Source organism: Triticum dicoccoides, chromosome 2A (assembly GCF_002162155.2).
Source record: "Triticum dicoccoides isolate Atlit2015 ecotype Zavitan chromosome 2A, WEW_v2.0, whole genome shotgun sequence".
NCBI classification, from domain to species: Eukaryota; Viridiplantae; Streptophyta; class Magnoliopsida; order Poales; family Poaceae; genus Triticum; species Triticum dicoccoides.
The window spans coordinates 151,400,644-151,423,645 of record NC_041382.1 but is presented as its reverse complement, the minus strand read 5'-3'; the positions used below and the strand labels follow the sequence as shown (position 1 = coordinate 151,423,645).

The window sequence follows — 23,002 nt, the reverse complement described above, 5'->3', positions numbered from 1 at the left end:
AAGACGGATCTCGACGACGACGACGCGGCCCTGGAATGGGCGCGCAAGGACTCCATAGCGATGGAGAAGGAGCGCCTGGAGAAGGCGAAGGAGCACCAGTGCGCCGCCCTGCACCACTTCGCAGAGCGCCGGCGTGGCCGCGACGAAGGCGAGTCGTTGTCATCTGCGACGGCGACGACGACGACGCGCCGCCGCCACCAGCCCGCGTTGGCGACGCCGGTCAGGGGTCCACCAGGGACGGCCGCGTCAAGGAGGAGAAGTCCGACGACGGCGGCGACGACGGCGACTACTCGGCGTTCAGCCAGTTTCTTTTTTAGATTAGTTATCTATTTTGCTATGTAATGAAAATCCACGAACATGGCTAATATATGTCCAAGTTTGCCGAAATTTATCGTGTTTAGCCGAACTTCGTCGAACCGTGCCGAAATTTGCTATATAAATTTTATTTTTAAACGCATCTGTTGGCGGCCCTGGGACCGGCGGCTGGGGACCAACTCGCCCCTAGACTCAATTTTTGCGCTGACTCACCCCAGGCGGCGATTTTAGGCGTCCCTGGAAGGCCAACGGCTGGAGATGCTCTAAAACCCATGGCGCACGCGAATCAACTTGTGGTTGACTTGGTTAGGTGGACAGTGATATCCCCAACCCACCAGGGTTCAAATCCTGGTGCTCGCATTATTCCTGAATTTATTTTGAAATTTCCGGCGATACGCTTTCAATTGGAGGAGACGTTCTCGTCGACAACGAGAGAATGCTAAAAAAACCCATGGCGCACGCGGCACGCTGGTCGTCTTCACGTGACGTGACACGTGAGCCGTAACCCTCACCCGTGACGCGAACCAAACCAGACCCAACTATCCAAGTCTCCAACCCACAGAAGCACACCTCGCTCTCCTCCCACTCCACGCCACAGATCTCTCCCTCTCCGCCCCCTCCCCCTTGCTCTCCGCTCTCCACGCCATGGCCGAGGACGCCCCCAACGCCGGCGCTGAGGACATCCACCCCGCGCCCACTGAATCCTTCGCCGACGCAGCTGCCCCTTCGGCGTCGGCAGAGAAGTCCTCGTCGGAGACGCTGCTCCCGTCGCTCAGCATCTGGCCGCCGTCGCAGCGCACGCGCGACGCCGTTGTCCGGCGCGTCGTGCAGACCCTGTCCGCGCCCAGCGTCCTCTCTCAGCGCTACGGCGCCATCCCCGAGCCCGAGGCCGAGGTCGCCGCAGCCGCCGTCGAGGCCGAGGCCTTCGCCGCCGCCTCGGAGTCCGCCGCCGCCTCCCCCGCCTCCCTGGAGGACGGGATCGAGGTCCTCCAGGCCTACTCCAAGGAGGTCAGCCGCCGCCTCCTCGAGCTCGCCAAGTCGCGCGCCGCTGCCGCCGCCGCAGCTCCAGAGACCCCCGCGGAACCGAGCGGTGAAGAGTCGGAGGGTTCGTCGGTGACTGCTCCGCCCCCCACGGAGGAGTAAGGTGCTGACCCCGAGCCTTGATCCACCGAGGAGTGCTGCTATTTTGGCATTTCATTGGGGATTATCTATTGTTATTACTACTACTTTATTAGAGATGCCTATGCGATGGGGAATTGATGTTTGTTTCATGAACCTGGTACCTTGCTACAAACTTTAAGCTATTATCAGCCTATCAAGGGTGCATCATTGTCCTTAAGGTGTGCATGAATGATTCATCAGGTCATCTGTACTGGCTGCAGTAGATTGCAAGCAGACTGTACCAATGAATATTCATAGCAATGGTGCCAATTGTATGCTTGTTCCTTCCGTGTTGACTTTGTTCTCGTTTGGATGGTGCAGCAGTATGTGCTTTCGCTCATTTTTACCTTATGCACTTGGACTGCGTTAGTTCTTAGGTAGGTTTCATTCTGTTAAATAGTACGTTTTAGAGACGTGACACAAGTCTCTAAAACGTCTTATATTTATGTACAGAGAGGATAGTATATTGCTGAGCTGATTAAGTAAATACTACATAAGTACCATCTATTTTGGGTTGAAAATAGGCACATATTGTTTTCTAAAAGTAAAAGGCCACACTCATAGTTTAGAAGTGTTTTTTAGGTATTTATGTAACTTTAAACTACAGTTGTTTTTCTAAATCACTCCCTCCGTCCCATAATATAAGAGCGTTTTTGACAGTACAGGGAGTACAATAGATCAATGATAGTCAATTTTTGGATGACTGAATGGAGCTGCTAGCATTGCAACCAAGACAACAACTAACATAGTAACATGCACTACTAGTAGTTGGCACTCCAATGAAGACTACCCGATTGCAATGCTAGGTTTGCACTATGCAGCTACGTCTGCATACAGAATTGAGCCATTTTAATTTAGTCGGTCATGTGTTGCTAGATGGGAAGTGCAGTTTACCAAATACTAAATTGTGAAGCTTCAGTTTCTTCTACCTATGCTTTATGCTAGCTGTCAAGAATATTTCTTTTCATCTAGAAAGATGGCTGAGGATGCATTAGGAAAACCAGCTTGGAGTTTATATGAATGAAGAAGGTTTAGCTGTGCTTCAAAGCTAAGTGAATGTAATAGTTTATTAGATTGAAAATGGTACTAATTTGGCAGGCTTTGCTTCAATGCTTATTTTACGACAACATAGAAGGCTCACCAATATTTACATTTTATAACATAGTCATGTTTGTCTTCTTTTTGTGAGATTTCTGATATCCTTCCACGCAACGCAGCGACAGATAGGCCAGAGCTACCAGCAATGTATGTTGATGGTGTTTGTTGGCTTGTGGCTGTCCATGGCATTGAAGCTAGCTAAGTTTCCAGAGTCAGTAGGTGCTACTGTTCTTTCATGGTGGATTGTTTTCTGGTACTTCCGCATACCTGGCACTGTGTCATATTCATGCATAATGGTTGGGTGATAACTAACAATATGGAACTAGAAGGACATACAAAAATAGAGGTTTACCATTGCACTGAGAAGATAGTTTTATTTTTACGATATTGTTTAAATCCTGCTTTTCTAAATTTGTGTTGAATCAGTTTCTGTTTGAGGTAAATACACTAGAAGTCACAGAACTTGCACGCAATGTTCAGTTTAGTGCATAAACTTGTAAAATACGTGTTTTTGGTCATCTAACTCGTCATCTCGTGCATATACGGTGCTTCCAACCGTATCCCTACGAGTGCCAACGTGGCAGGGCCACCATCAGTGGCTGAGGCTGTTTTTTTTAAGAAAGGACCCATACATTCTATTTATTTTTACACAAACAATCCTCAAATAAAATGAAAGAAGCTGCAGCGCATGATGGGATTCAAACCGATGAGCTAGCACGATCCGCCTAGCGTAGAGAGCGACTAGACCAACTAACAGTTGACGCTTCCTCAAAAAAGAAAATCTAACCGTTGACGCTAAAATGCACAGTTAAAGCTATTTAACACGTACTGCATAAAAAAATAGAAATTAAAACGACAAAAGGGTTTGCTGAAAAGGGAAAGCCCCAGTTTGATACTATGGCATCGTGTACAAGTGCCAACCATCAGGCCACACCGACACTTAGTAACACAAACAAATTTTATCTTGTATATTGTTTTTTCTATGTAAGATAGATTTGATTTTAGTTTATCAGTGATAAATAGAGATAAAAATGATAAAAGTGTTATGTATTGTATAGTATAAAATTTATGTATTCCAATGGCAGTGAGCTATGTTTAATTTTTTTACGCAAAGATAGATCTTTTTTTGCACATAGTACCTAACTTTAAATATATATTCCCGCAAAAAATAGTGCAGAATGAATGAATGCAAATTCTTTTGGACAAACCAACGAAAATTTTGGTTGAATTTGATTTTTTAAAATTATAAAATCTGGATAAAGGAAATAAAATGTAGAATGAATATACGTAAATTCTTTTGGACAAATCAACAAAAAATTTGTTTGAATTCGAATAATTCTAAATTTAAATATTTATATAAAAGGAAATATAGTGCACAGTGAATGTACGTATGTTTTCGGACAAATAAACTCAATTTATGTTTGAATTCGAATAAATGTAAATTTAAAATACTAGATAAAAGAACGTACAGTGCAGAATGGATGTACATAAATTATTCTGGACAAATCAAATATTTTTTGTTTGAATTCGAAAAAAAATTAAATTAAAATCTAGATAAAAGAAAATATAGTGTAGAATGAATGTACATCCTCGAGCCCGAGGTCTGAACTTTTTCATAATAGTAGTCCAAGTAACTTTGGTTTTAGTAATGAAAAAATTCGGACAAATCAACGGAAATTTTGTCTGAATTCAAATAATTTTAAATTAATAATCTAGATAAGAGAAAACATAGTTCAGAATGTGTACTTTTACTTTTTGATATATATCTTAGGAGTCTCAAATAGGGTGCTATCTAAAAAAGTGCATGCGGATTACCACCATCTCAGCCACTGACAGTGGACCCCTCCATGTGGCATGCATAGGGATACGACTGGATACCGTAGAAAGCACCGTATATGAACAAGAGGACAAGTTAGATGACCAGAAACACGTATTTTACAAGTTTATGCACTAAACTGAACGTTGCGTGCAAGTTCTTTGACTTCTAGTGTATTTACCTCTTTTTGTTTCTCGTCTGAGGTTTGCTCGAACTTTCCAAAAGACCAGAGTGGTTCTGTAGGTAACTGGTATAGCATCGCAAACCTGAGCTTGGCAGGTAAGATTGTGCATTTGTTGGGCGTGTTCAACATATTGTTATGACCTTTCCTGACAAAGAAACCAAGTCGTTTTTCCCCTCATGCCTGGTACTGAAAGATCAAGTTGCTGGTTCATGTGTTTCTAAATTCTTGCTGTTGCGGAGACTTTATGAAGTGCATGTTGGATTTCAGTTACCTCAGTGACTTCATTTTGTACATTCTTTGGACTAAATAAGCAAAGAACATGGTCATGGCATAGATGACCAACGGCAGTTGAATTAGGTTTTAGTAGCTAAGTACCCGTGATTTGCTACAAAAAATACCCATAACTGATCATGCTAAGCCATTGTGAAGGGCTCATGTTTGCGCTACATCTTGCTGTGCTGTCACGTTATGTTCTGACCTACGGCATTACACCTCTAGAGTCACACTTGGCCGTGCTTCCTCGTGAACTCTGACGTGATACTTTTTGGTACAGATAGATGATCAACAGCAATTAGATTAGCCTTATAACTAGCTAAATACCCATGACTTGCTATGGAAACTTGACACGAATTTTTAAAATTGATTCCAGGTGTTAGGCATTTGCAGAATTAGTCTATCTGAACCATAGACTCACTTTTCAGATCAGTGACAGCCTCTCCACCGGAGCTGGGCCATTGAAGCGATAAGGGCCGGGAAAGAAAAATAAAATAAATAAATAGATGTCTCTTTGCTCCCCAGCCAGTAAGTCTGAAAGCAGGCTGCAATCGTGCGCACGCATCCATCGCTGCTTGACTGGTCAATAGTCTTCCCTCTCGCTAGGGTTTCGGCTTCCTCTCGCCGCCATCGACGATGTTGAGAAAAACTTTGTCCTTCACTGCCGCTCGCCTGGTCTCTTACGCTCAGGTTGACATCTAGCACTGCTTCCCGGCCTTGATGGGAGGCTAGGTGAGTCCGATGGTGTTAGGGTTTGGCTTTGATCGGGTGGCGTGGAAGCTGCGAGATCAGATCCGAGGTTTCTAAAGATGGCGAAGCAAGGTACTCCGGGTGCGTCCGGGAGCAAGGGGAAGGGGAAGCTTGAGGATCTCATGGAGGAACTCGCCCTTAAAGAGGACGACCTAGATGACATCGTCTTCGAGGAGGAGGACGCGCCACCAGAGGAGGATCTCCGGTGGATGACCCTGGTCCCTGTTCATATTGACAAAACCTTCAGCACGTATTGGTTCTTCCGCAACATGAAGTCAACATGGGATCTAGCAAGAAGGGTCAAGATCAAAACCCTAGAAGAGAACTTGTTCATCATGCAGTTTGAGTGCCTAGGGGACTGGGAAAGAGTGACACAAGGGGGGCCATGGCACTTTTGGGGCAACCCTGTGATCATTGTCCCTTATGATGGTTACTTCAAACCCACATCCATCGAGCTGTTTAAGTTTGAGATTTGGGCGAGAATTCTTGACCTCCCCATTGCTTACCATGGAAAGGTTAAGGCCTTGGCAGCAAAGATCGGTGAGTTTGTGGAGTCAGAGCCATCATCCTTTGACTTCGAAGGGAACTTTTATAGAGTGAGAATTCGCCTGGATGTTCGTAAGCAACTGAAGAAAGCGACCTCTATTGTCCGGGGTGGCCAGAGAGATTTTTGCGGTGAAATATGAGCGACTCCCAGATTGGTACCAGGTTTGTGGTATGATGGGCCATGAATTTAAAGAACATGGTGATGGTGTGCACCCTCCCTCTGCCCTAGTTTTCAAGAACTTGAGGGCACCAGCTACTACGGCATGGGGCTCTAGACGTTGCAACTATGGGCAGAAAACTAGGGGTCAAGAGGGAGGAGGCAGCTCGGGATTGAAAACACATGATGATGAAAAGGAGGGTGACGATACCGACATCGAGGAGAACGATGCTAGCCGCAAAAGGACATTTGATGAGGTTGTGGGTCTGATCGCACGTGCAACTGCTAGTTCAAACCTGGAGATTGTCCCTTTGGAGAAAAACAATGGTGGTGCAGCAGGTCTACCCCTTAGCCCCCCACCGAAACAAGACCCAAAACGATCAAGACTCTCGCAGCAGTCAGAGAAGGTACTGAATCTCAAGCGGGAGGAAGAACTCGGCGGGTCTGAAGAATCTTGATGCTAAAACGGCGGCCTCCCCGGCGGAGGACCGCCGAGCACAATGAGTTGTCTAAGCTGGAACTGCCGGGGACTAGGCAACGCCCCGACAGTTCAAGTGTTGGGGAACGTAGCAGAATTTTAAAATTTTCTACGCATCACCAAGATCAATCTATGGAGTCATCTAGCAACGACGGAGAGAGGAGTGCATCTACATACCCTTGTAGATCGCGCGCGGAAGCGTTCAAGAGAACGGGGTTGATGGAGTCATACTCGTCGTGATCCAAATCACCGATGACCTAGCGCCGAACGGACGACACCTCCGCGTTTAACACACGTACGGTTGGGAAGACATCTCCTCCAACTTGATCCAGCAAGGGGGAAGGAGAGGTTGATGATGATCCGGCAGCACGACGGCGTGGTGGTGGAAACTACGGCGATCTCGGCAGGGCTTCGCCGAGCACTGCGAGAAGGAGAGGTGTCACGGGAGGGAGAGGGAGAGGCCAGGGGCTAGGGTGCGGCTGCCCTCCCTCCCCCCACTATATATAGGGTCCCTAGGGGGGTGCCGGCCCTAGGAGATCCAATCTCCAAGGGGGGTGGCGGCCAAGGGGGTGGCTTGCCCCCCGAGGCAAGTGGGGCGCCCCCACCCCTAGGGTTTCCAACCCTAGGCACAGGGGGAGGCCCAAGGGGGGCGCACCAGCCCACTAGGGGCTAGTTCCCCTCCCACTTCAGCCCATGGGGCCCTCCGGGATAGGTGGCCCCACCCGGTGGACCCCCGGGACCCTTCCGGTGGTCCCGGTACAATATCAATTACCCCCGAAACTTTCCCGATGGCCAAAACTTGACTTCCTATATATAAATCTCACCTCCGGACCATTCCGGAACTCCTCGTGACGTCCGAGATCTCATCCGGGACTCCGAACAACTTTCGGGTTACCGTATGGCAATATCTCAACAACCCTAGCGTCATCGAACCTTAAGTGTGTAGACCCTACGGGTTCGGGAGACATGCAGACATGACCGAGACGCCTCTCCGGTCAACAACCAACAGCGGGATCTGGAAATCCATGTTGGCTCCCACATGCTCCACGATGATCTCATCGGATGAACCACGATGTCGAGGATTCAATCAATCTGTATACAATTCCCTTTGTCAATCGGTACGTTACTTGCCCGAGACTCGATCGTCGGTATCCCAATACCTAGTTTAATCTCGTTACCGGCAAGTCACTTTACTCGTGTCGTAATGCATGATCCCGTGATCAACCACTTGGTCACATTGAGCTCATTATGATGATGCATTACCGAGTGGGCCCAGAGATACCTCTCCGTCATACGAAGTGACAAATCCCAGTCTCGATTCGTGCCAACCCAACAGACACTTTCGGAGATACCTGTAATGTACCTTTATAGTCACCTAGTTACGTTGTGACGTTTGGCACACCCAAGGCACTCCTACGGTATCCGGGAGTTGCACAATCTCATGGTCTAAGGAAATGATACTTGACATTCAGAAAAGCTACAGCAAACGAACTACACGATCTTTGAGCTAAGCTTAGGATTGGGTGTCACATCCCTAGTCTGGTATGACCTAGACTAGCTAGTTATTTGTGCATCATGTTTATATTCCATTTAAATTTGAAATGAGGATTGGTGGAACCCTCAGAATCATTTTTGAAATGATCCAAATAAAAATTGCTCCAAAAAGGTCCAAGAAAATGCTCATGCTGCTCTCTGAAAATATTGGACAGAGATAAAAATCAAACCAATATTTTTAAGAGCTCATAAGTAATTATTTTGGGCATTTGGAATTAATGCATAAATATTTGCATTGGAAATATATTAGTTATATATATTAATATATGTCCAAAAATTATGCCACTTGTTTGGGAGTTCTGGAACAATACCACTAGCTTCTATAAAAATTGGCATAAGAAAATAAAATGGTTTAGTATTTTTATTAAATCAAACAGATTTCGGAAAATTAGAAAACAGAAATAAAAAGGGATACTTACCTGGGCCTCCTCCCTGTGCAGCCCAGCAGCAGCCAGCGCCGGCCCAGCCCACTGGCCCCTCCTCTGTCGTCTTCGTCCTCGACAGGAGGATGGGCGCGTGCCCGACGCGCGCGCGCGCCGCCGTGCCGCCACGGCACCTGCCTGCCTGCCCTCTCCCCTCCTCGTCTGGATGCCCCGGGAGACGCCACGCGGCCCCTCGACCCTCTCCCACTCTCCCGTGTCTCTCCCTTGTCTGCTCTCCCTCTCGAGCACCACCGAGCGGAGCTCGTCGCCGCCGCTCATCGCCTACGTAGCCACAGCCTCCCCCTCGCCTCTCTGACACGCGCAGAAGCTCCGCCACGACTTCCTCGTCTCCTCCGTCAAGCCACAAGACGCCGGACGCCCTGTGGAGCCGCCGTCGCCATCGTCTTCCTCCTCGGACGCCGCCGACCGCCGACTTCGATTCGCCGTCTCCAGTGCGTCCCCGAGCCCGCTTCGACGCCCGCTGCAACCGCGGTGAGCTCCGCCACCGTTCCCCTCTCTCCGTTTAGCTGCCCGCACGCCGTAGACCTCCTCCCCACCACGGCCGAAGTCTCTCGCCGCCGTCCATGTCGCCGTCGTCGTCTCGGCCCGCCTCCGCCCAAACCGAGCACCCCATCGTGCTCCCGGTGCCACGAGGGTGCCGCCGAGCCCCTCAGGTGGCCTCCCCGTGCCTCGCAGCCCGTTTCCGCTCGAAGCCGAACTCCGGCCGCCGCCACGAGCTTCGCCCCGGCGAGCTCCGGCGTCCCCTCGGCTTCCCGTCTGCTCCCCTGGATGCGGACGAGCCCGGGGTACGCCCCGGTGCTCTCAGACGCCGTCCCCGTGGCCTGTGGCGCGGACTCCGCCGCGTCCAGAGGTCGCCGGCGGCGAGCCCCGTCGCCTGAGCCCCGTCATGTGGGCCCGGCCCATCAGGTGATTAGCTTAGTGCTAATCACCACTTAGTTAACCCCCTGACACTGGCAGTGGGCCCCAACGCCACTAATCTAAGTTAGATTAGAATTAACCCCCCTGTTAACTAACTATGACACTGACGTGTGGACCCCACACGTCAGGTTTGACCCTAGTCAGCCGGTTGACCTGTTGACCTCGTGCTGACGTCATGCTGGCGCAATAACATATTTTCTGGAATTAAAATAATTCAGGAAATTCCAGAAAACGTTTTAAACTTCAAAAATTCATATCAATTCAACCGTAGCTCAGATTGAAATAATTTATATATGAAAAATTATCAGAAAAATGTAATCTATCCATCTGTACTAGTTTCATGCATGACAAACCAACTTATACATGTTGTATAAGTGAAACACTATAATGGCTTATATAAAGATCTTATTTAGGAGATGCATTTGAACCTTTGGTTCAAATGGACTTCATCCAAATATAATGCTAGCTGCATTAGCACAATCAGCATCACATCTTCATGCCATGTTCATGCATCATTGTGTTGCATATGCTTGTGTTTTGATTGTTGGCACCGTTCCTTCTCGATAGGTCCTGCTCCGGAGACGTTCCAGAATACCTGTCTGTGAAGCAGTGCCTCCCTTGTTGATTTACCAGGCAAGCAAACCCCCTTGTTCATTCCGATAAAATCCTACTCTCTCGCTCCTGCTCTCAGTTATTGCATTAGGACAACAATGATTCATCTGCTAATTTGTGCTGCGGTAGTTGAACCCATTCCTCTGCATGACCTGTCATTGCCACAGTAAATAGTTGAAACCCACTAGCATGTGTAGGAGTTGATTGAGCCATGTTGTGTTCCTACCATGCTATGCCTGCTATTGCTTAGAGTTGTGTCAGGTCTGGTTCATTGGGAATGAATTGGAGTGTTACGATATGTTCTGATGCTGAGAGTGAAGTGTGTGAACACGATTTGGTAAAGGTAGCGGTGAGAGGCCATGTAGGAGTACATGGTGGGTTGTCCCACTGGAACCGTCCTTAAGCACTGAGTTCTATGTATGTTGTCCAATGACTCGATACTACCACACATTGGGTTCCGGTAACTCGACCCTTCTCGACTTATTAACCAACTTGGTCTCTGTCCAGGAGTCGCAACTAGTTTCTGGTGTTTGTAGTTAGTGCTATTTTTCTACCAAGTGGCACCCGGCAGGGTGGGCTTGGGACAGACTGGGCACACGTGGCCTGGTGTACCGAGTGGCACCCGGATGGTGGGCTCGGAAACCCTGCACACATCATTTGGGGCCGTGAGCGAAACCCCGGTCGGATCTCCTTGCGGATGGAACCCGAATAGGCGATAAACCTGGACTAGAGTCTTGTGTGGTTAGTCAGGTCGTGGCCGACACCCTCGCCAGGCTTCCGCTTGAAGGTTGCGAGATACATGACGTGTACATGGCGGTAAGTGGCGAGAGCGTGTGTGAAGAAGTACACCCCTGCAGGGTTATCATGATCTATTCGAATAGCCGGGTCCGCGGTTATGGACTTCTTGGATGCTTACATGGTACATAGACAACTTGAAGTGTATACTCTAAAAAAGCTCAAGACAAGTGTGAGTGCTATGGATGGCCTTCTCGTAGGGAGACGGGGATGAATCCATAGTAGTGTATTGTGTGGTGATTAGTGGACTCGTGTGCGCCATATCACCTCAAGAGTTTCTGGTAGTCGTAGAACAGGATAGCCACTGAGTCAAAGCTGGCCTGCTGCAACTAAACCCCACATTACCTTCTTGATACACATGCATGTATGATAGGATCTGATGTAAGTCTTGCTGAGTACCTTTGTACTCATGTTGCTTTATTTATGTTTTTGCAGCGGAGACTTCGGTCTTAATAGTGTTCTCGTGGACTTCGACGAGTAGTTTGTACCTCAGCTACGATCTTGATCGGATGTTGTAGATAGTCAGGCTCTTCAGCCTTTTTCATTTGTAGATGTCTGTACCCAGACATGTAATGCTTCCGCTTGTTGCTTGTATGCTCTGTATGATGGGTCTTGTGACCCCTGTTTGAAATAAAGGCTATGATGGCTCTTTGAGCTTTATCTATGTGAGTTATTGAGTTATGCTGTGATGCCATGTTGTACAACACATACTTGCATGTTATGCGTACGTGTAACGTGTATTGCTATGTGTGGGATCTGACTATCTAGTTGTTTATCCTTAGTAGCCTCTCTTACCGGGAAATGTCTCCTAGTGTTTCCACTGAGCCATGGTAGAGTGCTACTGTTCCGGAACACTTAGGCTGGCCGGCATGTGTCCTTCTTCGTTCCTGTGTCTGTCCCTTCGAGGAAATGTCACGCGATGAATACCGGAGTCCTGTTAGCCCGCTACAGCCCGGTTTACCGGAGTCCTGTTAGCCCAGTTGCTACAGCCCGGATTCACTCGCTGATGACCGACACGTTCGATGCTGGGTCATGTATGCCTGTCCCTGTAAGTTAGTGCCACTTTGGGTTCACGACTAGCCATGTCAGCCCGGGTTCTCTGTCATATGGATGCTAGCGACACTATCATATACGTGTGCCAAAAGGCGCAAACGGTCCCGGGCATGGTAAGGCGACACCCGTGGGAATACCGTGCGTGAGGCCGCAAAGTGATATGAGGTGTTACATGCTAGATCGATGTGACTTAGGATCGGGGTCCTGACATTGGGTCTTGTCCATCACATCATTCTCCTAATGATGTGATCCCGTTATCAATGACATCCAATATCCATAGTTAGGAAACCATGACTATCCTTTGATCAATGAGCTAGTCAACTAGAGGCTCACTAGGGACGTGTTGTGGTCTATGTATTCACACATGTATTACGATTTCCGGATAACACAATTATAGCATGAACAATAGACAATTAACATGAACAAAGAAATATAATAATAACCATTTTATTATTGCCTCTAGGGCATATTTCCAACAGTCTCCCACTTGCACTAGAGTCAATAGTCTAGTTACATTGTGATGAATCGAACACCCATGCAGTTCTGGTGTTGATCATGTTTTGCTCTAGGGAGAGGTTTAGTTAACGGATCTGCCACATTCAGGTCCGTATGTACTTTACAAATCTCTATGTCTCCATTTTGAACACTTTCACGAATGGAGTTGAAGCGACGCTTGATATGCCTGGTCTTCCTGTGAAACCTGGGCTCCTTGGCAAGGGCAATAGCTCCAGTGTTGTCACAGAAGAGAGTCATCGGGCCCGACGCATTGGGTATGACTCCTAGGTCGGTAATGAACTCCTTCACCCAGACTGCTTCTTGTGCTGCCTCCGAGGCTGCCATGTACTCCGCTTCACATGTAGATCCTGCCACAACGCTTTGCTTGCAACTGCACCAGCTTATTGCCCCACCATTCAAAATATACACGTATCCGGTTTGTGACTTAGAGTCATCCAGATCTGTGTTGAAGCTAGCATCGACGTAACCCTTTACGACGAGCTCTTCGTCACCTCCATACACGAGAAACATGTCCTTAGTCCTTTTCAGGTACTTCAGGATATTCTTGACCGCTGTCCAGTGTTCCATGCCGGGATTACTTTGGTACCTTCCTACCAAACTTACGGCAAGGTTTACGTCAGGTCTGGTACACAGCATAGCATACATGATAGACCCTATGGCCGAGGCATAGGGGACGACACTCATCTTTTCTCTATCTTCTGCCGTGGTCGGGCATTGAGTCGTGCTCAATCTCGTACCTTGCAATACAGGCAAGAACCCCTTCTTTGACTGATCCATTTTGAACTTCTTCAATATCTTGTCAAGGTACGTACTCTGTGAAAGACCAATGAGACGTCTCGATCTATCTCTATAGATCTTGATGCCTAATATATAAGCAGCTTCTCCAAGGTCCTTCATTGAAAAACACTTGTTCAAGTAGGCCTTTATGCTTTCCAAGAATTCTATATCATTTCCCATCAACAGTATGTCATCCACATACAATATGAGAAATGCTACAGAGCTCCCACTCACTTTCTTATAATGCAGGCTTCTCCATAAGTCTGCGTAAACCCAAACGCTTTGATCATCTCATCAAAACAAATGTTCCAACTCCGAGATGCTTGCACCAGCCCATAAATCGAGCGTTGGAGCTTACACACCTTGTCAGCATTCTTAGGATCGACAAAACCTTCCGGCTGCATCATATACAATTCTTCCTTAAGGAAACCATTAAGGAATGTCGTTTTGACGTCCATTTTCCATATCTTATAATCATAGAATGCGGCAATTGCTAACATGATTCGGACGGACTTCAGCTTCGCTACGGGTGAGAAAGTCTCATCATAGTCAACCCCTTGAACTTGTCGATAACCCTTAGCGCCAAGCCGAGCTTTATAGATGGTCACATTACTATCCGTGTCTGTCTTCTTCTTAAAGATCCATTTATTTTCTATGGCTCGCCGATCATCGGGCAAGTCAGTCAAAGTCCACACTTCATTTTCATACATGGATCCTATCTCGGATTTCATGGCTTCCAGCCATTTGTCGGAATCCGGGCCCGCCATCGCTTCTTCATAGTTCGAAGATTCACCATTGTCTAACAACATGATTTCCAAGACAGGGTTGCCGTACCACTCTGGTGCGGAACGTGTCCTCGTGGACCTACGAAGTTCAGCAGTAACTTGATCTAAAGTTTCATGATCATCATCATTAACTTCCTCTTTAGTCGGTGCAGGCACCTCAGGAACATTTTCTTGAGCTGCGCCACTTACCGGTTCAAGAGGTAATACTTCATCAAGTTCTACTTTCCCCCCACTTATTTCTTTCGAGAGAAACTCTTTCTCTAGAAAGGACCCATTCTTGGCAACAAAGATCTTGCCTTCGGATCTAAGGTAGAAGGTATACCCAACAGTTTCTTTAATGTATCCTATGAAGACGCATTTTTCCGACTTGGCTTCGAGCTTTTCAGGTTGAAGTTTCTTGACATAAGCATCGCATCCCCAAACTTTTAGAAATGACAGCTTAGGTTTCTTCCCAAACCATAATTCATACGGTGTCGTCTCAACGGATTTCAACGGAGCCCTATTTAAAGTGAATGCGGCAGTCTCTAAAGCATAGCCCCAAAATGACAACGGTAAATCGGTAAGAGACATCATAAATCGCACCATATCCAATAGAGTGCGATTACGACGTTCGGACACACCATTATGCTGAGGTGTTCCAGGCGGTGTGAGTTGTGAAACTATTCCACATTTTCTTAAGTGTGTGCCAAATTCGTGACTCAAGTATTCTCCCCCACGATCTGATCGCAAGAACTTGATTTTCTTGTCACGTTGATTCTCAACCTCACTCTAAAATTCCTTGAACTTTTCAAAGGTCTCAGACTTGTGTTTCATTAAGTAGACATACCCATATCTACTCAAGTCATCAGTGAGGGCGAGAACATAACGATAGCCACTGCGAGCCTCAACACTCATTGGACCGCACACATCAGTATGTATGATTTCCAATAAGTTGGTTGCTCGCTCCATTGTTCCTGAGAACGGAGTCTGGGTCATTTTACCCATGAGGCATGGTTCGCACGTGTCAAATGATTCGTAATCAAGAGACTCTAAAAGTTCATCTCCATGGAGCTTCTTCATGCGTTTGACACCTATGCAAGGTTTCAAATAGCGGATAGCGGGATGATAGCGGATTGAGGTCGGCGTAGCGGAATACGGATAGCGGGTGATATTGCGGACGCTATGCGCCCGCATAGCGCTTTTGTAAAAGCACTTGCAGATTACATATTATTATGTATATTTCTAATCAGTTGAAAACAATATGACACTTGAATTGAATAATTGGTCCATCAGGAAATATTCAACCATGTAAGTAGTAACCATGCAACCATGTAAGCACTTGAATTGAACAGAATTATGCAAACAGCCAACCATATCATGATATCAAACAACAACCACCAGCATATTTGGTTCATAGGCACTCATCATCAAATAAATAAGTTCAGACTTCGTAGTCTACACCCATCAAGCCATGACCTAATTACCATCCATCCATCACAGAATTAAAAACAGAAATGAGTGCATGACACATTAACAAAGTTGACAAGTGACAACAAGAGTGCACGACACCGTCAGGCCACGACCATCACGCACAATAAAACAGATTCAAGTCAGATCATGTAAGAAGCAAGATTCAAGTCATTCATCATCCTCTTCATCTTCAACAGTCAGATCGATGTCCACTTCTTGGTCTTCATCATTGTCCTCCTCAGCTTCTTGGTTCTCATCCTCATCTTCCATTTCCTCTTCTTCTGCCACTTCCTCCTCTTCCTCCTCATCTTCGACATCTTGATTTGTACGAGCTCTTTTGCCTCTAGTTCTTGAAGCTACAGATTTTTGTTTCCCCTTTGAATTGATGTCAATTTCAGCTTCATCTTCAGATGACTCATCATCTTGTAGTAGCTCTTCATCCAACATCCACTCATTTGGTGGATCATCTTCAATGTATTTTGCAAGCAGTGGGTCCCTTTCCCTCTCAGAGTACTTCGAGTCCAGCCTCTTGTTGAACATCACATAAACAAGATCATTCAACTTCTTCTGGCCTAGTCTGGTCCTCTTCTTTGAATGTACCTAAAATACAAATACAATAGTACATTCCATTTAGTAATTCACATGATGCAAACAAAAAATGGTAAGAAACTAAGCAATTGAGGAATAGCTTAATTGGGGATGTTATTACCCTCTCAAATGCAGACCAATTTCTTTCACATGCCGAAGAACTACAAGTTAAGCTCAAGATTCTAATAGCCATCTTCTTCAAGTCCTTTGCAGAAGTTCCATGCACGGTCCACCATCTTGCTGCAAACAAGCAAGTCAAACAAATAAATAAGTACATCACTACCAGGTTGCAACATTTAGGAAAGACTCTCACAAGTTCTAGCATTCTTACCAGGAGTGATAGTTGCTACTTTGCGTTGTCTAATGGCCATGTCAGTTCCAAATGAATCTATGGCTTCAGTATAATAACTAAGCTGGGAGACAATATTGTCTTGCACCTCTATGTTATTTTTGTACATAACAGATGCACACTCTATGACTGCTTCCATGAAATCTTCTTCAGCCATTTCACTCTGTCTATCATAGTAGAAGAAAGGGTTCAAAAAATAACCAGCTTTGTGTAGCGCTGTTTTCATCTTGTTATCCCACCTTCTATCTATGATCTCCCAAATAGGACCATATTTTTTCTCAACATGGTTGAGCCGGACTGCTATTTCCTGCTTTGCTTGGAGAAGATCACCATATAAGAACCCCATGGCTGGAGTGTCTCCATCAACCCGCCTAAGCACATTGGCAAGTGGCTCAAAATAATTCACTAGCAGGTTTATCTTGGCCCAAAACTTATTGTCCATTACGAGCTTGTACACACGTTTGCCCAATGGCTTCTTAGCATAACTACCGCCAGCCCAATCATTTGATGCAAACATTAGCTTCAGCTGCTTCCTCTTCCCATACAAACTCTTCAAGTTCAAGTAGTGACTTGCAAATCGAGTAGCACCAGCTCTGACTAAATCACCTTTGGCATAATTGCGAAGAATAGCCAACAATCTAGTGTGTGCATAAAAGAAATTTGTGATGGTCTTACCATTGGTAATTGTTGAGCTGACTATGGGTATATTTCCAATGTCTTGGAGCATTAGGTTGATTGTGTGGGCCGCACATGAGGTCCAGAATATTTGAGGATGCTTCTGCTTAAGTAATTTGGTTGCTGCAATATTGTTACTTGCATTGTCCGTGACTACTTGAACAATCTTTTCAGCACCAATTTCAGAAATGCAAGACATGACCAAGCTGAAGATGAACTTGGCATCGTGAACCTCCATTGAAGCTTCAATGGCACGGAGGAAACACACGCCTCTGGAAGAATGGGCAACCAAATTCATTAAGCTCCTTCCTCGACGATCTGTCCAAGCATCAGTCATTATAGAGCATCCAGTAGCAACCCATGCCTCCTTTTGGACCTTCAACATTTCATCTACCTTGCTAACTTGTATCTTCAACAAAGGGTTGGCAAGCTGATAAGGTGTCGGTGGCTTCAATCCTGGACCAAACTGTCCAATTGCTTCCACCATTCGAGCAAATGATTTAAGACTAGCAAGATTATGTGCAAGGGCACCCTCAATGAAGAACTCGCAGATATAATCATAAGTTGTCTTTGCTTCTTTGATCTTGTAATGAGCATTCACCGTTGTTTGTTTCCCTGCTCCTGGCCGTGCACGATACCTGTCCATTGGACCCTTGATCAGAGGCTTCTTAGGAAGTTGAGAGCTTCCACTTGCAGCAGGAGAAAACTCAACAATTTCACAATCTTCATCCTCATTCCCACCCTGATCATACATCCCCCTGACCTCCTCTCGCAGCGCCAACATTTTGTTTAGTGATTTATCCTTCTTTTTATCATTCTCAGCTATCAATGCACTCATTTGCTCTCTAACATGATCAGGAACCTGCGTGCAAGGTACACAGTCCTTCCTCAGTCCAGCCAAGTGCTTCTTCAATCTTGTAATGCCACCATTATAAAAGTTCAAGCAATATTTGCACCCAACTCTGTTCTTGGTCCTAAACTCATCAGTAATTGGTAAAGCATGCTCCCAGGCTGCATCTTTTCTTGTTCTACCAGTTGTGGTTGCTGCTGCAGACGAAGCCCCTGATCCGACTGAAGACATTGCGCTAGTAGCCTACAACTGCAGGAAAAGAAACAAACATAAGCTATTAATTTGACTGAATTACCAGTGCAGATCATGCATGGTGCAGATAGTTGATTTGTTGAATTACAAACCTGTGCAAGTGTATCACTATAAACTGAATTTATAAACATAAATTTAATAGTACAGATAAAATGCAGAGACAGTAGTACTGTACTGAGTGTCTGAGTATAGTACAGATAAAATCAGACTAAACTTTGTGCATCTGGTGCTTCAGTACTTGTTCTAGTCGAGAGAACTAGTAACTAGTAAGTGGTTAGTGCCGCAGTGAGCAGTGGCCTATGTACTTGTATGCTCTAAGCCCCTTGCTCCCCGCCCAATTTCATCTACGTACTAGTAACTATGTGCCGCAGTGAGCAGTGGCCTACAATTTCATCTATGTGCCGCTGTGAGCACCGAGTAGTGAGATGAACTAGTAACTATGCATCGATTTGTGTATATGAGAAGCAGAGAAAAGCCAATACCTTGACTCTGAACCGTGGTGAGAGCTGCCCGATTGGAGCAGAGCAGAGCAGAGCACGAGCGGTACGGCGTGGAGGCGTGGAGCAGGAAGGGGACTGCCTCATCGCTGGTCACCGTCGAGTAAGAGGGGGACTCCCTCTGTCACCGTCGTCGGAGATGGCCCGTCGTCGTCGAGCAGGAGGCGGATCTGCGTCGAGCAGGAAGTGGCCGCCCAGCCGGCTGCCGCCTCAACAAACGGGAAGGGAGCAGGGGCTATGGGGGTTGAGCCATCAGCTGTCCGTCCGGCCTCTCCGTCCGGCCTCCGGTCGTCCGGCGTTGGGGAGCCGCCGCTGGGGAGCCGTTGTGCTGCCGCTGGGGAGCCGCCGCCCGCCAAAAAGAAGGGGAACGAGAGGAGTGCGTTGATTTAGGGTTAGGGATGGCCGGTTCAGTGCGCATCTCAAATTTATACCAGGTACAAGTCCGCTATGACCGCAACCAACGCTACCTAAACATACGCTATTGCGCTCTGACAGCCGCTATAGCGGCCGCATCATGCCAAACACGCTATTTCCTAGCGCAGCGTTTGACTTGTAGCGGCTAGGACACGTGTCCGCAATAGCGGCCGCAATAGCGTTCATAGCGCCCGCTATTTAAAACCGTGCACCTATGTGACCAAGGCGGCAGTGCCACAAGTATGTGGGACTATCATTATCAACCTTACATCTTTTGGTATTCACACTATGAATATGTGTAGCATTACGCTCGAGATTCATTAAGAATAAACCATTCACCATCGGAGCATGACCATAAAACATATCTCTCATATAAATAGAACAACCATTATTCTCGGATTTAAATGAGTAGCCATCTCGAATTAAACGAGATCCTGATACAATGTTCATGCTCAAAGCTGGCACTAAATAACAATTATTGAGGTTTAAAACTAATCCCGTAGGTAAATGTAGAGGCAGCGTGCCGACGGCGATCACATCGACCTTGGAACCATTCCCGACGCGCATCGTCACCTCGTCCTTCGCCAGTCTCCGCTTATTCCGCAGCTCCTGCTTTGAGTTACAAATGTGAGCAACCGCACCAGTATCAAATACCCAGGAGCTACTACGAGTACTGGTAAGGTACACATCAATTACATGTATATCACATATAACTTTAGTGTTGCCGGCCTTCTTGTCCGCTAAGTATTTGGGGCAGTTCCGCTTCCAGTGACCACTTCCCTTGCAATAAAAACACTCGGTCTCGGGCTTGGGTCCATTCTTTGGCTTCTTCCCGGCAGCTTGCTTACCGGGCGCGGCAGCTCCCTTGCCGTCCTTCTTTAAGTTCTTCTTACCCTTGCCTTTCTTGAATTTAATGGTTTTATTCACCATCAACACTTGATGTTCCTTTTTGATTTCCACCTCTGCTGATTTCAGCATTGAATACACCTCAGGAATGGTCTTTTCCATCCCCTGCATATTGAAGTTCATCACAAAGCTCTTGTAGCTCGGTGGAACCGACTAAAGAATTCTGTCAATGACCGTGTCATCCGGGAGATTAACTCCCAGCTGAGTCAAGCGGTTATGCAACCCAGACATTCTGAGTATGTGCTCACTGACAGAACTATTTTCCTCCATCTTACAGCTGAAGAACTTGTCGGAGACTTCATATCTCTCGACCTGGGCATGAGCTTGAAAAACCATTTTCAGCTCTTCGAACATCTCATATGCTCCGTGTCTCTCAAAACGCTTTTGGAGCCCTGGTTCTAAGCTGTAAAGCATGCCGCACTGAACGAGGGAGTAATCATCAGCACGTGACTGCCAAGCGTTCATAACGTCTTGGTTCTCTGGGACAGATGCGTCACCTAGCGGTGCTTTTAGGACATAATCTTTCTTGGCAGCTATGAGGATGATCCTCAGGTTCCGGACCCAGCCCGTATAGTTGCTGCCATCGTCTTTCAGCCTGGTTTTCTCTAGGAACGCGTTGAAGTTGAGGACAACGTAGGCCATTTGATCTACAAGACATATTGTAAAGATTTTAGACTAAGTTCATGATAATTAAGTTCATCTAATCAAATTACTCAATGAACTCCCACTCAGATAGACATCCCTCCAGTCATCTAAGTGAAACATGATCCGAGTTAACTAGGCCGTGTCCGATCATCACGTGAGACGGACTAGCCAACATCGGTGAACATCTTCATGTTGATCGTATCTCCTATACGACTCATGCTCGACCTTTCGGTCTTCCGTGTTCCGAGGCCATGTTTGTACATGCTAGGCTCGTCAAGTCAACCTAAGTGTATTGCGTGTGTAAATCTGGCTTACACCTGTTGTATTCGAACGTTAGAATCTATCACACCCGATCATCACGTGGTGCTTCGAAACAACGAACCTTCGCAACGGTGCACAGTTAGGGGGAACACTTTCTTGAAATTATTACGAGGGATCATCTTATTTAATCTACCGTCGTTCTAAGCAAATAAGATGTAAAACATGATAAACATCACATGCAATCAAATAGTGACATGATATGGCCAATATCATTTGCTCCTTTTGATCTCCATCTTCGGGGCTCCATGATCATCGTTGTCACCGGCATGACACCATGATCTCCATCGTCGTGTCTTCTTGAAGTTGTCTCGTCATCTATTACTTCTACTACTATGGCTAACGCTTTAGCAATAAAGTAAAGTAATTACATGACGTTTATGTTGACACGCAGGTCATAAATAAATAAAGACAACTCCTATGGCTCCTGCCGGTTGTCATACTCATCGACATGCAAGTCGTGATTCCTATTACAAGAACATGATCATCTCATACATCACATATATCATTCATCACATCCTTTGGCCATATCACATCACAAAACACTTTCTGCAAAAACAAGTTAGACGTCCTCTAATTGTTGTTGCAAGTTTTTATGTGGCTGCTATAGGTTTCTAGCAAGAACGTTTCTTACCTACGCCAAAACCACAACGTGAATTGCCAATTTCTATTTACCCTTTATAAGGACCATGTTCATCGAATCCCATCCGACTAAAGTGGGAGAGACAGATACCCGCTAGTCACCTTATGCAACTAGTGCATGTCAGTCGGTGGAACCAGTCTCACGTAAGTGTACGTGTAAGGTCGGTCCGGGCCGCTTCATCCCACGATGCCGCCGAATCAAGATAAGACTAGTAACAGCAAGCAAATTGACAATATCAACGCCCACAACTGCTTTGTGTTCTACTCGTGCATAGTAACTACGCATAGACCTAGCTCATGATCCCACTGTGGGGAACGTAGCAGAATTTTAAATTTTCTACGCATCACCAAGATCAATCTATGGAATCATCTAGCAATGAGGGAGAGAGGAGTGCATCTACATACCCTTGTAGATCGCGCGCGGAAGCGTTCAAGAGAACGGGGTTGATGGAGTCGTACTCGTCGTGATCCAAATCACCGATGACCTAGCGCCGAACGAACGGCACCTCCGCGTTCAACACATGTACGGTTGGGAAGACGTCTCCTCCAACTTGATCCAGCAAGGGGGAAGGAGAGATTGATGATGATCCAGCAGCACGACGGCGTGGTGGTGGAAACTACGGCGATCTCGGCAGGGCTTCACCGAGCACTGCGAGAAGGAGAGGTGTCGCGGGAGGGAGAGGGAGAGGCCAGGGGCTAGGGTGCGGCTGCCCTCCCCCCCCCCACTATATATAGGGTCCCTAGGGGGGGCGCCGGCCCTAGGAGATCCAATCTCCAAGGGGGGCGGCGGCCAAGGGGGTGGCTTGCCCCCCAAGGCAAGTGGGCGCCCCCCACCCCTAGGGTTTCCAACCCTACGCGCAGGGGGAGGCCCAAGGGGGGAGCACCAGCCCACTAGGGGCTGGTTCCCCTCCCACTTCAGCCCATGGGGCCCTCCGAGATAGGTGGCCCACCCGGTGGACCCCCGGGACCCTTCCGGTGGTCCCGGTACAATACCGATTACCCTCGAAACTTTCCCGATGGCCGAAACTTGACTTCTTATATATAAATCTTCCTCCGGACCATTTCGGAGCTCCTCGTGACGTCCGGATATCATCCGGGACTCCTAACAACTTTCGGGTTACCGTATGGTAATATCTCAACAACCCTAGCGTCACCGAACCTTAAGTGTGTAGACCCTACGGATTCG

The 23,002-nt window shown here is 46.9% G+C and overlaps 1 protein-coding gene across 1 annotated transcript; it reads left to right on the top strand.

Annotated features, from left to right (window-relative positions):
- Window positions 1-848: 848 nt before the first annotated feature.
- LOC119353939 (MFP1 attachment factor 1-like) lies at window positions 849-1,802 on the top strand. Its single transcript, XM_037620641.1, has one exon. It carries the CDS (start codon window positions 961-963, stop codon window positions 1,456-1,458), a length of 498 nt encoding a protein of 165 aa, XP_037476538.1. The 5' UTR covers window positions 849-960; the 3' UTR covers window positions 1,459-1,802.
- The last annotated feature ends 21,200 nt before the right edge of the window (window positions 1,803-23,002 follow it).